Genomic DNA, 15,708 nt, shown 5'->3' on the forward strand with positions numbered 1-15,708 from the left:
CACCAGAGTAAGAACAGAGTGTCTTAGACCCCCACGTGGATCTCGATTGAGGAAAGAGAAAACCATAAGGTGTTCGATACCATACCACCCCACCATTTTTTCGGAGGCTCTTCTCATTCGGTACGTACCCCGGGGACTCTTCCGTTTGACGGATAGAGAATCCCCCTCCCTTATCTCTCACCGGCTTACTGATCGACTTTCTAAAACATGAAGAACGACGTGAAAATGTTAATTCTAACTTCTTCAAGAATTAACGATAACAGTCACGTATCGTTCTGTATCCTTTCCTTTTTTTTGTGTTCTTTTTTTTTCTTCTTTTTTCTTTCTTTCTTCCTTTTCTTCTTCTTCTTCTTCTTTTTTTTTTTTAGTTGTATTTCGTAATTTTTTGTAGAAAGATATGCATAAGTGTGTGTATGTGTGCGCATGTGTGTTTAAAAAGAAAGTCAGGTTAAAGATAGGAAAGGCGGCAAAAGTTGATTTCCATTCGATTTAATACTAACGTCGATGAGAAGGTTGATTCGATCGTCTGGAAGGAGAAAGGCCATTGTTAGATCAAAGATAAAGAAGAGAAGGAAAGCGATTGCCCTTCGTGGTATCGTCGAGAGTGCTCACCTTGAAAGCCTTGATCGTACAGACTAAGGAAAAGAGCAAGAAAGATAGAGAGATAGAGAGAAAGAGAGAGAGAGAGAGCGAGAGAGAACGAGAAAGAGAGAGAGAGAGAGAGAGAAATTATTGCTCGCATATGAATACAATGAAGGTAAGGCCGGTCTCCTTCTTAAAACAACTCGCCACCCGTTATATAGCGACGTTCTCCCGCGGATCTCGACTTCCTGCGACGACCTTCGGCATTGACTCGTATCATTCGAACGTCGCGAAGACTTGCTGTCGTCCATGACTCTTCGTGTCGGTGCGGCGGTTCTGTGCTTTTTTTCTTTTGACAAAAAAGAGGAGAGAAAAAAATAAAAAATAAAATATATAAAAAAAGAAAAAAAAAAGAGATCAAAATTGAGCAGAGAAAAGAAGAAACTTTTACTTCGCATTAAAAGTAACGTCATTTGTCTGTCACTTTTCTTTTTCTCAATTTTCAACGAATAAATCAAGAACAAGACGATGAATTTGTGGTTCATTCAGAAATTGTACGTTTACGAAGAATATATTACATATGTGTGTGTGTATGTATGTATATACATTATATGTCTAAATATATACACATACACATACATACACACACGTATAGATGTATCGTAGGGTCGAGGAAGGGAACGTGTTAGTCTTCTTGAAGCGTTAGTCGGGGACGTTCGCTGTACATGTCCTGTACGAACGCGGCGTATGCCTCACGCGCGGACAACGCTTCGGTCAAGGTCGCAGTCTGCACGTTTAACGTTCTTTTTGCACGTTCTCTTTCCATGCTTTCTACAGGGTGTCCCGAACGAGACCAATAATCGTCGACCGTTGTCGTCGAAAATATTACTCATAATCAGATGATATCTCATATAAGATGATATTGAATTTTATTTTTGCTTTTTTTTTCATTTTTTGTTTTTTAATAATCAACCTTATTTAATAATTATTTTTTCATAGACATTTAGAAAATTTAATAATGATATTTCTTTTATTTGAAAGTTTACAATTGTTTTTTTTTGTTTTTTTTCTTTTTTTTTTTTTTTCTATGAGGATCCCACACGTACTGCGTCGAGATTTGGTAACTCTACCACCGTTGGCGAAATGTGACAGTCAATGGGGTAAGAGTTTCCGTCCCTCGGCGCGAAATGCATGTATACCAGTGGGCACGTTTTTTCAGAAAAATCGATGAAAACTACGCAAAGTATGGTTTCAAATATGGTCGTTTTGATATGTACATATATATGTATGTCACACATACACACACATACATATATATATATTAAATAGTATTTGAAAAGTTTACGTAAGTATGATGGTAAGTAAAATTTGTCTGTGTACATTTAACAAAATTCATATTATATAGCAATTGAAGTTCTTTAAAGATGAACGTATTATTATTTCTCTTCGAACGAATAAAACTGAAATAATTTTGCGTAACTTTAAGATGGAACTTATTTTATATTTATCGGTTACGCATACACGATTATCAAGTAAGACAAAAGTTGATTAATAGAAAACTCTTGCCATCTGATATCGAAATACACGTACCATCGGTTCTGGAAAGTACCGATCGATAAAGGTTTCAAAAGTGCGATCTACTTTACCATATAATCATTCATTATAACGGATGGTCGCGAGATGGCGATATCATCGGTATTCCGAGGCACCGCCATGATGAAGAAATTGATCTCTCTGTGCGTCGCTGCGAGCGTGATCGCGCCTCAGTCGCTTACTGCCTTGACGTTGGTGTGTTTTTGTTACGTTTTACTGTGTTCATCGTGTATCGTTATCATTTTTGTTTCCTTTAAGAACATGCCTCGTGTACCGTTATTATCGTTACTTCTCTTTTTTTCTATTATTTCTATAAATCTCGCTGGACTTGCGAAAAGAACAGTAAGTAATATTCACGTGCTTCAATTCCTTAGAGAAGTTACATATGTACGAAGTTATTAACTTACTTTAGAACGTGATTTGATCATAAAGCATTGTTATAAGCTCGATCGGAAACAAAGGTTGTATGATTCACTCCTACGACTTTGAACCGTTTGTAATCATAAATTCTTTATCGTTTTGCGTTCATCATTGGATTTATTTTTGTATATATTAATTCTTGTCATTTATTCTATTCTTCCTTAACGATATACCTGTAGGATACCATAACCTTTTTTCTTTTTTTCTACTTTTCATGTTTAACGTGAGATATATCAATTGAAACTAAATAACGTGTGATTAGTCGTATCTGTAACATTACACTTTACCTTTTATTTTTATTAATCTAATCTGAATTACGTCATTAGAACTATTTACCCATGAATAAGTACTATAATAGAACAAATTATCTACGTCATTATACTTTTTTTTTGGAACTGACAATATATAACGTATTTATGTACTTGTTACTTATGATAGTAATAATTGTTTGTTAATTTTCAACGGAAAATTCGAAAAGCGCGTTTTTTATGTCCACCATCTTTCTCCCATTTCGTTTTCAGATTTTCTATTGGTCCTTGACGTTTGCTCGTAAATTACGATCTCTATTCGATCGTTTTATATTTTGTGTAGAAATAAATTTTAATTAGATTTAATGAAATTTATATAAGATGACAATAAAATTCTACAATCGTTAGATTTAAAAATCATTTTTTGTACGTGTGTATATATATATGTTATATATGTATTATATATAATATATATATACACACACGTATATATATATATATATATATATATATATATTTGTCTTCAGTTATATTTCGAGGAACGATGCAAAAATCAAAATTGGACTACGATGTATCTGAGAGCAGACGGTTCGAACGATACGTTACATTATCTTTGGGATTTTGGCGGTAAACCATCGATACTAATGGCGCTGACGTCGCTCTCGGCGACATTAAATATTACTTGCGAAGATTTTCTTCAGAGAAAAATGAACTCCGTCGTATTTTCGGAAAATCCAAATTACACGGTTGGATTTATATTAAATAAGGTTAGAGTATGATTAATTTATCTATTTAAAGTATGAACAATAATTGAAATTAAAATCCAATACAATTTGTATTAATTCAATTGAAATCAATTGAAAAATAAATGTTACTTTTAATTTTTCTTATTTCACGCAAGATTTACGTCACGAATTATAGTCTTTTTTTTTGTGATTATTTTTCTTACAGATTATCGAATTCAACGATGTAAATGATACGGCAATGATTAATTTAGACAACGTCGCTAATATAAACTTTTTAATGCCAGAATTCTTTCGTTGGTCGCGCAAATCCTTTTCGATGTTCGGTGATTCCTTCGGTTTGGATATGGAGGGTAACTCTTATAAAGATACAGCTATGAATATCACCAGATACGGGAGTATAAAACTTTCGGTAAAGTATTTTGCAGTATTGAAAGACCACAAGGAAAATATTGAATATTTTTAAAATATTATAATTCAAGAACATCGATCGAATGAACGAATTCTTTTTCGAACTTCAGTTTGATACTTTTGTCATTTAAATCATTTTTTTACCAAATAAATAAAAAGAAAGAAAATATTCGATCGTAGATCCATTGAAATCAATAGGTAAGGAAAATAACGATTTATTTTCTATGTTCCTTTCAGTTAAGAGGATATTACTTTATGGATCATACCGACACAACACCGCACATGTTGCATACTGAAAATGCGATGCTGGTAGATTTAATTTTGGACAATATACAAACGAACGAGACTTTCTCCAGTAGCAGATTCGCTATCGAATTAATAATCGTTGGGGGTGGTAATCCTGATAAAATGGTAATCATCGATCCTAAAAAGAATTTGGACGACGAACATACACCGGGTATATTCGAGGTGAGAATTTGAGATATTTAAATTTCCATGTCGAGACTCGATAATTTATATTCGACGTTTTTGATATTTGATTATTGATTGTTTGATCATAGATGATCGAAGTAAGGATACCGTCCTTCGATAAGACCGATGAAATAGGAAATAATGGTGCATATTTACAATGGAGACCAGTGTCTTATGGATCAGAAAAGCGAGATATCGCTGGTTCAACGGAAATCGTACAGTATCGACCATCGAAAGTAAATCATCATGCGATCGAGAACTCTATGCTTTATTGTTACTACGGAAGGGAATCTAAAGATATTCTAGTTCAAACGCTCCTGATCTCGATCGGATCAAAAGGAGATGGATTTTATAAAAATACTCATTACACAACGTGGTAAGAGAAATGAAAACTTTCAAATCGATTGATTCGTATAAATATATAAAAATTAATAATTGTCATCGCGTTTTCTAGGACTTTCATTATTGGATACGGCATACCGCCAGACGAGCAGTTTTCTTATTTGGTGATCATGATCATCTCGATCGGACTTGGTCTTCCTCTTATCATTATGTTCTTAGCTGGATTGTATATGTGTATTCGTAACATGTCCAAGCGAAACACTAACACTTATTTAAATCGATGAGCAAATAATAAGGTCAGCCAGAAATCAGGCCATCTAGACTAAACATGACGGATGTACATATACATATAGACGTATCATGTGTATTGGTACATATATGTACGTGCATATATGCGTATATATAGTTATAAGGATTTCTAACTGTACCACCGATGAACAACCGAAGCCGAGATTTCTCTCTGCAATTATGCACACTAGTACACGAACGAACAAGTTTATATGGATATTTTTACACGAGCGCGTAGTTGCACGGCCGAGTGAGAGAGAGAGAGAGAGAGAGAGAGAGAGAGAGAGAGAGAGAGAGAGAGAGAGAGAGAGAGAGGCATCGATTTAACGCGAGGAGACTTTACGCGTCTCTTCTATATTGTTCCACGCACGAGATTAATATTTTTTTTCTTCTTTTCTCTTCCTTTTCTTTTCTTTTCTTTTTTTTTATTAATAAATTTGTCGACAGAAGAATCATGTATATATTCAGTCGCATATGACGTAGTACGAACGTTTGCTAGACAAGTATGGTTTTTATACCTTTGACAGAAATTTCGTACGAAGTTCTTCCTTCCTTGAGAACTCGATTGAGAAAAAGTTGAAAAGAAAAAAAAAATAAATAAACAAAAAAGCAAAAAAAAAAAAAAGAAATACGAGTAAAAAATCGTAAAGATATATGAATCGTCCTTATTTCGTTGGATCTAGGGTATAATAGCACAAAACCATCGATTCGTCACCAAGATGTCGCCGCACAGGACAAGAGAGAATAAAAGCAAGCTGTATCCTATGACTATCGCGTTCGTCTCTTCTTCGCATCATGCATATTTCCTCTGACTAGTGGTGGAGGTTGGCGGGCGAGCTTACTAACGGGTCCGGGGTATGGTCGGACGTTCGAAAATCGTGACCGAATGTTTTCAGGTAAAGGTAGTATGAGTGGCGCGGTGTGGTACCGTGGTTCTCGATGCTACCGGCTTCAAGGAGGGTGAGGTGAGGATTGCTGCTTGGTGGGGTACACATTCATTGATCCGTCCGTATTACGGAAGCGAACAGTTCGAGAGCTTACGTATCCTGAAGGGTGAAAAACGGTAAGAGGGAGAAAGAGAGAGAGAGAGAGAGAGAGGGTGGGAGGGGGTGGGTGGGGGAGAGAAAGAGAAAAAGAGTCAAACGTGATGGCGGCGTAGTAAAAGGGCTAGGTTGAGCATGATCATCCATATTTTCCAAATCGATTCTTTTTTGACTCGGAATATCTGCTGCATATCAAGTAAGAGACATATCAAGTACGATCGATCATTTACATAACGCGTAGGGGCTGGTCAGCCGTGACGCACCACCGTTTCATTGACGTTTTCCATTGAGTAGATATCGGTGCGCCGTATCCTTCGATTCTTGTTTCATCTTCGGCATGTAAGTAGAATAGGTACGTGTTAAGTCTGGCCTGACGAAAAAAGAAGAAGAAGCGGAACGAATTTCGTAGGATCGAGTACTCGGTAAGAGAGAAAGAGATAGGAAGAGAGTTTGCGCGTTCGTGTGCGTGTGTGATAGGTAAATTGTATGCACGTGTGAGTGTGTAAGAGACAGAGAGATAGATAAGGGAAAAACCTTTGAGGATTTGGAAAAGCTCGAACGGATCTCTCGGCGCAGGCAGGGTAGTGTCGGGTCTAAGAGAGGGGGTTGTTGCGAACGGTGCGGCTATAAAAGCTAGAGTGGTGGGGAGAGAGAGGGGTAGCGCCACGAGAACTAGTTCTCACTGAGTCCGCTGCGCGAGTTTGGCGCGTGGCGATGCAGTAACGTCCGCGTCGCTCGGTTCGTCTGTGCCGCGACAGTCCTCCCGGAGCGAGCTTTTCGTCGTCGCAAAAAACAAGTGGTGTGGAGAGAGAAAAAAGAGAGAGAGAGAGAGAGACAGACAGACAGATAAAAAAGCGAGGTGTAAGAGGCGAACGTATAGAAACAGAAGGAAAAAGGATAACAGCGACGAACGTTTTCTTTTCTGTGCGAAACTACGGGAGGAGCTGGTCGAGAAGGAGTAAAAGAAGAATAGGAGATTTACGAAAAAAGGGAGAGATAGAGAGGTAGAGATAGATATAAGGGAAGAGAGAAGGAGAGGGATATAGAGGTAGCGCGCGCGCGCGCGCGCCCGTGTATGTGCCGGATAGAACCGAGAAGGAGTAGGAGGAAGGAAAAGGAGTCAAAGGGACGGCATCGGTGCGTCGTCGTTTCTGAAGGAAACGTCGGTGTAGAGGAAATAAAAAGTGTATCGGAGGAGGGTGCGAGTGGTGGAGGGGGAGGAGGCGAAGGCGAAGGAGAAGGAGGAGGAGGAGGAGGAGGTGGAAGAGGCGGTGGAGGTGGAGGCGAAGAGAGGAGGTTCGACGGAGGAGACGGTCTGACGTAGGGCAGTGCGGCTAGAGCGGGCGAACCGCGCGTCCTACCCTTCGCTCCCACCACCCTTCGCCCTTGTCGTCCTCGGTGCGATCCTCGGCGCGGCCAGCAGCAGCGGCACCACCACTACCACCATCGTTACAGTCATCACCACTACCACCAATACTACTACCACCACCAGCACCACTACTGTTACAAATCTCTACCACCGCTACCACCACCACCACCACCACCACCACCACCACCATTATCAGCAGCAGCGTTTTCGTCATAAGCACGTAATCATCAGCACTACTACTAACAGCAGCACTATTTTGTCATCGGCACCACTAAGTCCTGCCGCCGTCGTCGTCGTCGTCCTACCGTCGTCGACGACGACGTCGAGGCCAGCGGGCTTCTTCTACTCTTTGTCCTCCAGCTAAAAGAAAAGAGATCATCGTGCGCAGCAACGCGATCAATTCCGGCTGCTTGCGCCGCTCGCGCGCGGCCGTTACGGTCTCATCGCGAACAACGGGAAAGCAAGAAGAAATGACGACGGCGAGGCTGCCGAAGCGGTACCGATAACGGCAGGCCGAATGATGTTGTCGCAGAGCAAGTTCTACGCTCTCTTCATTCACTACACGTTCGTGTAGCGCGACACGGGGCGGGTCCTTCTTGCCGCTGCGCTGAACAGAGAAAGAACGGAGGAGGCGAAGGAGTTGGAAGAGGAGGAAGAGGAGGACCTGGTGAAGAAGAAGAAGAAGAAGAAGAAGAAGAAGAGGAGGAGGAGGAGGAGGAGACGGAGGAGAAGGACGAAGTGTGTTGGAGGAAAGAGAGGAAGACAGTGAAACTAGAGCCAAAGTCGGTACGTAAGAGATACGATAAAAAAAAAAAATAAAGAAGAAGAAGGTGGAAAGGAATTAAAGAGAAGATAAAGAAAGAGAAGGAGATATATAGAGAATATAACGTGGTCGTTTTCGGTGATAGGGAGTTAGGAAGAGAGTTAGGAAGTTACAGTGTTCAGTGAGAAAGAAAGGAGATAAAAGAGTGCGTCGTCAAATCGGTTCTGTGCTTTACTATCGCTTTTCTTCGAGAGGAAAGAGAAGTGGGAAATAGAACAGAGGATAGAGAGAAGGATAAACGGGAGCATACAATATCCGCAGTGTGCACATTTATAATTTGCCACGTCGCGTGTGTATGTGTATCCCTATTTCTTTCTCTCTCTCTCTTTCTCTTTCTCTCTCTCTCTCTTTCTCTTTCTCTCTTTCTCCTTTTTCTCTTTCTTTCTCTCTCTCTTATTCGTGATATACGTATATACAAATGTATAAATATATATATATATATATATACATACATATATACACACATATATATGTATATATGCATACGCTTATATATTCGTACGTATATATTATAATTTTTGATAAAAACGGATCAAAAAGGCTTTTCTTTCGATCGTAAGTGTGCCATTTATATTTATCTCTGTCTTTATTTGTCCCTTTCTCTCTCTCTCTCTCTCTTTCTCTATAATTCTTTTTTTGCCCGGTGACGCGTCCGCCGTGTGTTTCTCTAGTTTATCCGCATGCCAGCCCCCAGTCATTGATTCTACTACTTGAAGTAGTAGCGTCCAAGTGTGCTCCGACTCGGTGGAAAGTAGTCGAGCCGCGTGGTGTAGGGCGGCGCGTCGGTGTTCCTCCCGATGGTGGCGCCACCATGTTACTCTATTCTAGCTTGGTTAACGCAGCGGTAGCCTTCTTCGTGCATCCACGGCCACGTCGTCGTCGTCATCGTCGGCGTCGTTATGTCTCGTGCAAATAGGCGCGTTGAAACGAGATGAATAGAGATAGACAGACAGACAGACAGAAGGTAGAAAAAGAAAGAGAGAGAAAGGGAGAGAGTGCTCTTGAGAAGTATGCCTCTTTTGAGAAGAGCACGCCTGCTTGAGAGCCCAAGATAGATAGAGAAAGAAAGAGAGACAGAGAGAGAGAGAGACAGAGAGAGAGAGAGTCATCTTATTCGAGTGGAGCGCGCGCGATCGAATCGCATGAGGCGCCACTCGCGCAAAAGAGTCTCTGCGATACATCGATCGACGTCGTCGTTGCGCCTACAGATCGAACGAACCAAATTTTTCTTCTTCTTTTTTTTTCTGATTTCTTTTCATCGCGGAAGATAATTGTAGGGAATGCAGGAAAATTTTAGTTTGATTATTTTCCAGACTTTTTCTCTCTCCCTCTTTCTCTCTCTCTCTCTTTCTTTCTCTTCCTCTACCTCGTCTCCTTCATTTCATGAAAATTACTTCCCCAGTGAATACGCGCAAGTTGCGTGCTCGTTTCTCGCTCTCGGTGACCTTCCTTCGCGCGAAAATTACGGGATCGATACGGGCCGTGCACGATTTGCTTGAACGTCTAACGGTGATATCGATCACCAACGAGCGCCTCGCGTCTCTCCTCTTTCTCTCTTTCTCTTTCCAACAGAGTAACCATTCGTGAGGACCTTTTCTAGGGTATGCGTATATCGCGACGAAGAGTCTGAGGACACGTCTGACTTGCAATATCCGTTTCTTTATCTTTCTCCCTTCCTCTCTCTCTCTTTGTGTCTTTTTTCTTAGGACTATTTCCGAAGAGAGAATAGTATAGGAAGGACACGCGTTAAGAACGCGACCGAGTTACCGATTCCGGCTTGTTTTGGAAAGATTCCAAGAGAAGAGGCGTGATACGATAACGTGTGCCTATCTCTCTCCTCGCGAAAGTCCGTCAATTTCAATGTCTACTCGTTCGAACGCTCAACCATCGATCGATTAGATCAATTGCATGTCTTTATTACCATTTTATATATGTATGCATGTGTGTGCGTGCGTGTGTGTGTATGCCTAACAATTACTGAAACGTCGAAACCATTTATTTATTGTTTCTTTTTTTTCCTTTTAAAAGAGAACGTACACGCTGATGTCGTATCGTTCGTCCTCGTGGTCGACCTATACTACTTAACATTTTCCCATGTTCTACAAATTCCGCCATATTCGAACCAATCCATTTCTTTTTTTTCTTTCTTTTTTTTTTCAAATAACGACGAACAATATTTGTTTCTTCTCTTCCTCTTTCTCTTTCTTCTTCATCTCCTAGGCTTTTGCCATCGAAATCAAGTTTAGCTAAAAATCAATCGGCTTTCGCTCTCGACTTATACTTGTCTGGTGACTTTTTTCTTTTATCCGTAAAAGTTAGTAAATTTATCTCCTTTGGTAAATAAATTATCGTTTGTTCGCACATAATGTCAGAGGTCGCGAGGACCGATTTACGCCCAGTTCTGCTTCTTCTGAAGAGACTCGCACGAACATCCTCATCTGGTATGACGTACGAACGTATCTTCCGATTCATTCTCTTTTCACACAAACACACACGCGCATACGTTATTTCAACGTCCATCTTCGTGGATATCGTTTATTAACAACTTCGGAATATTAATGAAAGACGCGATCCCGATGTTCGTTATTTTGTACCATTCGCGATTCATCTTTTAGATCGGTGAAACGTTTTCTTCTCTCTTTTTTTTTTTATCTTTCTTCTTTGAATAAGTACATAAGAGCTTTGGGTTTGACGTTGGCAATGCAAAGATTTGGCTCGTTGCCTGTTCCACTGACTCGAATTCGCTCGAATCTTCTCTATCTCTTTTTATTTTACCGCAATCTCGGAAATGAGGAAGGATTTATAACGCTCATTAAATCATTATTTATTAATATTTGTTTGGTAATAGAACGATAATAAGCCTGGTCGATGTAATTTGTCAGTCCATTAGAATTTTTTTTTCTTATCTCTCTCTCTCTCTCTTGGAATTTTTGCAAAAAAGAAAGAAAGAAGAATAAAAAATATAACGAAGGATATGACGTCAATTATGAAATGGCTATTTATTAATATTGCTTCTTCTCTCTTTCTTCCTTTTTTTTTTTTTTTTTTTTAAATAGAACGCGTCATAATAATGGTCCACGGTGTTTAACAACGTAATTTGTCAGGTTCTTTTAGTTCGTATACTCTCTCTTTCAATTTTTTCAAAATCTAATTTTTTATTTTCTGTCCTTTTTTCCTTTTATATTCTTCTACTAAAAATTCTTTTTCTTTACCTTTTTCGTTGCAACGATCAGTATTACGTTACTCATGACAAAGGTTAGGAAACAAATAGAAAGGGTGGGAAGTAGTTTGTAAGGTAGTAGGGCTTTTTAAAGGGCGAGCCATGAAAGGACGAAGAAATGGACGGACGAATGGACGGATGGACGGATGGATGGACGGACGAACGAACGAAGGGGAGCAACAGGTGCTCTCCATGCTTGCTTTGGTACTGACTTTCGAGTGCAAGTGTACCGGGATGAGTGCGACCGTACTTCGAAGAGTGCGGGTTTATACGCGATCGATTATTCTCATACGAAAAAGAAAAAAAAACGAACGACGGCGAGACATTCCGCCCCACGATTTTGACTACCTCAAGTAGGCTAATCTTCTCTAAACGTTTTTCCCCTATATAACTCCAACTATTAATTATTATACAATATTTTTGTTCGATCGCTTCATAGAAATTTACAAGATTGTTTATGCAACTGTTTTCTTTCCTTGTGTATTTCGATCGTGTTATTTCTTTTTTTCCTTTTTCTTCTCTCTCTCTCTCTCTCTCTCTTTCTCTCTTCTCTTTCTTTTCTTTTTTTAATCAATCGATATCACATTTTTTTTTATATATCTACAGATATTGTTGCGACGTTCTCAATTTGAATATTATAGTTTAATTACAAATTTACAGTATTCTTTCTTTTATTTTTTTGTCTTCTTTTTTATTCTTTGCAGTAAGATTCGTTTAAGAGTCGATACATTCGTTAAATATATAATCAATTTAAATAATACATTTATTAACTCATAAATCATTACTCTTTGAAATATATTTTAATAAATTTCGTTATTGAATAAATAGGGACGAACGATATAGTCTCTCTCTCGTGACAATATCGTTTCATTTTATTTCATATTTTTTATTTGAGTTTCTATTTTATATGCTGAACGTAAACGATATTGAGAGTATTATATATGTAATATATAAGGACAAATAATATTTTTTTACAACGATTTGTTCAGTTCAATAGTGCGTCGAATCATCGGCTTTAATTTGATTGTTGGGTACATATATACATACATGATCGCTAACCGCGAACACGGCTTGTAAATAATCCCCTTTCGGCTAATGACAAAACCCCATGCGACATTAATCCTAAACGTTTAATTATAATCGGAATTACCATGAAAACAGGCGTGGATTTTAATACGACTAGAGGTCAGTCGGTTGGTAGGTTCTAGAATAACGCATTAAGGACGCTTTTTATATCGAATCGTTGCTTTTAAAAATCACACTATTCGTGAATGTTGTTTTTGTATTCTTATTCTTTCTTTTTTTTTTTTTTGTAACTTTCCGAAAAGTCGTCGTCCTAATCGTATAAATATGTATATAAATCGTATAAAAAAATGAGTTTCAAAAGAAAGAAAGAAAAAAAGAAAACAGAAATGGAAAAAGATCGTACGAAGTACGTGGACGATTCGTGACGAATTGCGTGAAAGTAGTACAAGTCAATTTCGTGTCGGACAATTAACAGTCACCGCGATCAGAATGCATTAACTACTCTCTCTCTCTCTCTCTCTCTCTCTCTCTCTCTCTCTCTCTCTCTCTCTCTCTCTCTCTCTCTCTCTCTATACGATAGTTGACGTTGAATACTTATTAGATCGATTACGTTAACGTCGTTGTGTTTCTTCGAATATATATATATTTTTTTCGTTTTTTATTCTCATTTTTATATTATATTTCTTTTTCTTTCTTCCAAAAAAAAAAAAAAAAAAACGAAGGGAAAAGGAAAAAGAAAAAAAAAAGTTTTCAAATCGATCGACGACGACGACGACGACTAGTCTACGCGTAAGTATATTTCTCAACGTAAGGGACCCTTCGTCATTGAAAATTCTCGATAAGAGAGATTAGACATAACGTCAAGACGTACTAGTAGTTATGATGGTGTTAGCGTTAATGTTGATAGTAATGGTAGTGATAGTTATAGTTGTTGTACAACAACAACGACGACGACGACGACGACGACGACGACTACGACTACGACGACGACTACGACGACGACGAAGACGACGACGTCGACGGCGACAGCGACGGCGACAACGACGACGGTAGCGTCAGTGGTTCGTCGTCATGGAAACGTTTTTCCGCAACGTACCCGGCCTGATTCGTGACGTCATACGACGTCGGCGTCGGCATCGAGCCGCCGCCGCGCCACATCGCTTGCTCGACAGAGAGAAAGAGAGAGAAAGAGAGACACACACACACACAGAGAGAGAGAGAGAGAGAGAGAGAGAGAGAGAGAGAAAGAGAAGATAGGGATAGATTTTCTACACCGGTGGCTTCCGGTGGAGCCACTGTACGCTTTGCTTTCATCAAGATGGCGGATAGGTCACACACAGGAATATATTCCGATTAATCGTAATGCATTACGTTAGGACAATTTTCATCGTTTTAATTTGACAAAATATTCACGTGAAAATGTCGCATGTTCTTATTCTAATACATACTTGACTGTCATCATTTTGAAATTCATTGAAAATATTAATCTTACCTTATCTTTTTCGCGATCGTTAACCTCGATAATAGTCTATAAATAATCTAACGATTTAATGCGAACACTTCGTTCGTGAATTTTTATTTTCATGAAATTTTTATTCTCATGAAATTTATCGAGATTTAATACGTACGCCTTGACGCGGTTTATCGATCGTCCACATTGAAACTGGCAAACGTATCTAAAAGCATTACTCTATGAAATATTTTCTAAAGATGTTCAGAGGAGTATATATAAGTATGTATATATATATATACTTATAATATATATATATATATATATATATATATGTATACATATACACAGACAAAACTATTTTATACGTAATATCTTCGAGACATAACTTTCCTTACATTTTTCATTCTTCTCCTCTTATGCGTACCAAAATTCTTTAGGTCGATTTCCCTTAAAGCATTCGAACTTCTCTAAAGTCACTTATATATATATATATATATATATATATATATATATATATATATACACATGTATCCAACGTATATATCTATTCGATCGTAAACGCGTGGCTCGCTCGCTCGCTCGTTCGCTCGACAAACCACCTCAAGCGACCTCCTTTTTCCGTCGCAACGTATATACATGCATACATACATGTATGCATACATACATAGAATTCTCGTGTCACAAGCAGTCTTTTTGATTCTCTTACAACTCTTTCTTTTTCTTCCTTTTTTTTATTGTTTTATTTTATTTCATTCTATAATACTAAAACGTTTCCTATTCGTCGATAGATCACCAATAAAAAAGATGAAAAAGAAATAAAAAAATAAAGAAAAGGGAGTTAAAGGAAAATGAAGTATATAAAATAAAATATGAAAGGAAAAGACAATAAGAAAAGAGACAGAGACAGAGACAGAGAGAGAGAGAGAGAGAGAAGGGCAAATTGACAAAGAAAACTCTGTGTAGAGATACACAGGATGTACCAAAAGTTTCAAGCTAATCTTAAAAATCAATCCACTTTTTTCGAGTGTTTTCAAACTAACTTTATTTTTTTTTCCTTCAGATCGCGAAACCAGAAAACTAGCTTATCAGTTTGTAAAATTACGAGCTTAACTACAACTTTAAAAAGTCTTGGAAAAGATTAATTTGCAAAATCATCTAGGAAGTTTTGGTCCATCTAGGAACTTTTGGTTCAACCTGTATTTCTACGATGATGATGACGACGACAACGACGACGACGACGAGGATGGTCCCTGGGCGAAAGGGTACTCGTGCCGTGTCTTTCCTTCGCTAGGAGTATGTCACTCTAATTGGATTAGTAATCAAATTAAAAGGCGTCCAGAGTCGTGGACAGGAGGAAGAGGAAGACGATGAGGAGGCTGATGTTGGTGTTGGTGGTAGAAGCGAGGATAGGGAGGAAGAGACAGTCGGGGGAGGAAAAGTTGAAGATGAGAGACGTGTGGGGATATAATTTGATGATAGTTTACGATTCGGCCGTGTTCGTAACCGATCGTGTATTTTCGTTTTCAGTCGATTCGACGATATCGAAGGGAAGCTTCGTCTTTTGTAATTTTTTTTTCTTTTCTTTTCGTTTTCATACATTTTCATTTTTTTTCTTTTTTTTTTTACGGTGTTGCGTAGAGGGATTCGTGGCGTTGAGGGATTCTCTCTTGGCGCCG

General features: G+C 38.6%; 2 protein-coding genes across 23 annotated transcripts in view; both read left to right on the forward strand.

Annotated features, from left to right (window-relative positions):
* Positions 1–2,334: 2,334 nt before the first annotated feature.
* On the forward strand, positions 2,335–5,863 carry LOC127062486 (glycosylated lysosomal membrane protein-like). Its single transcript, XM_050990804.1, has 6 exons — positions 2,335–2,517; positions 3,371–3,610; positions 3,795–3,998; positions 4,235–4,465; positions 4,558–4,844; positions 4,923–5,863. Exons 1-6 carry the CDS (start codon positions 2,437–2,439, stop codon positions 5,092–5,094), a joined length of 1,215 nt encoding a protein of 404 aa, XP_050846761.1. The 5' UTR covers positions 2,335–2,436; the 3' UTR covers positions 5,095–5,863.
* Positions 5,864–6,295: 432 nt separating this feature from the next.
* LOC127062483 (sodium channel protein para) overlaps positions 6,296–15,708 on the forward strand; it is a 57,358-nt gene continuing 47,945 nt past the window's right edge. For 12 of the 22 annotated variants that reach the window (XM_050990776.1, XM_050990779.1, XM_050990777.1 and 9 more), the window contains exon 1: positions 6,813–8,296. The gene's annotated coding sequence lies outside the window, so the exon portion shown is untranslated. Of the gene's footprint in view, positions 8,297–15,708 lie in introns of all 22 variants that reach the window. The other 10 variants (XM_050990785.1, XM_050990783.1, XM_050990798.1 and 7 more) reach the window with 3 other exon arrangements.

This window comes from Vespula vulgaris, chromosome 3 (assembly GCF_905475345.1).
Source record: "Vespula vulgaris chromosome 3, iyVesVulg1.1, whole genome shotgun sequence".
Lineage (NCBI taxonomy): Eukaryota > Metazoa > Arthropoda > Insecta > Hymenoptera > Vespidae > Vespula > Vespula vulgaris.

Bases quoted from the DNA above. Each gene is read 5' to 3' on its own strand.
- LOC127062486 (XM_050990804.1), top strand. From the start codon at position 2,437: ATGCCTCGTGTACCGTTATTATCGTTACTTCTCTTTTTTTCTATTATT. The intron at 3,999-4,234 runs GTAAAGTATTTT...TGTTCCTTTCAG, and splicing joins ACGGGAGTATAAAACTTTCG to TTAAGAGGATATTACTTTAT. The intron at 4,845-4,922 runs GTAAGAGAAATG...CGCGTTTTCTAG, and splicing joins AATACTCATTACACAACGTG to GACTTTCATTATTGGATACG.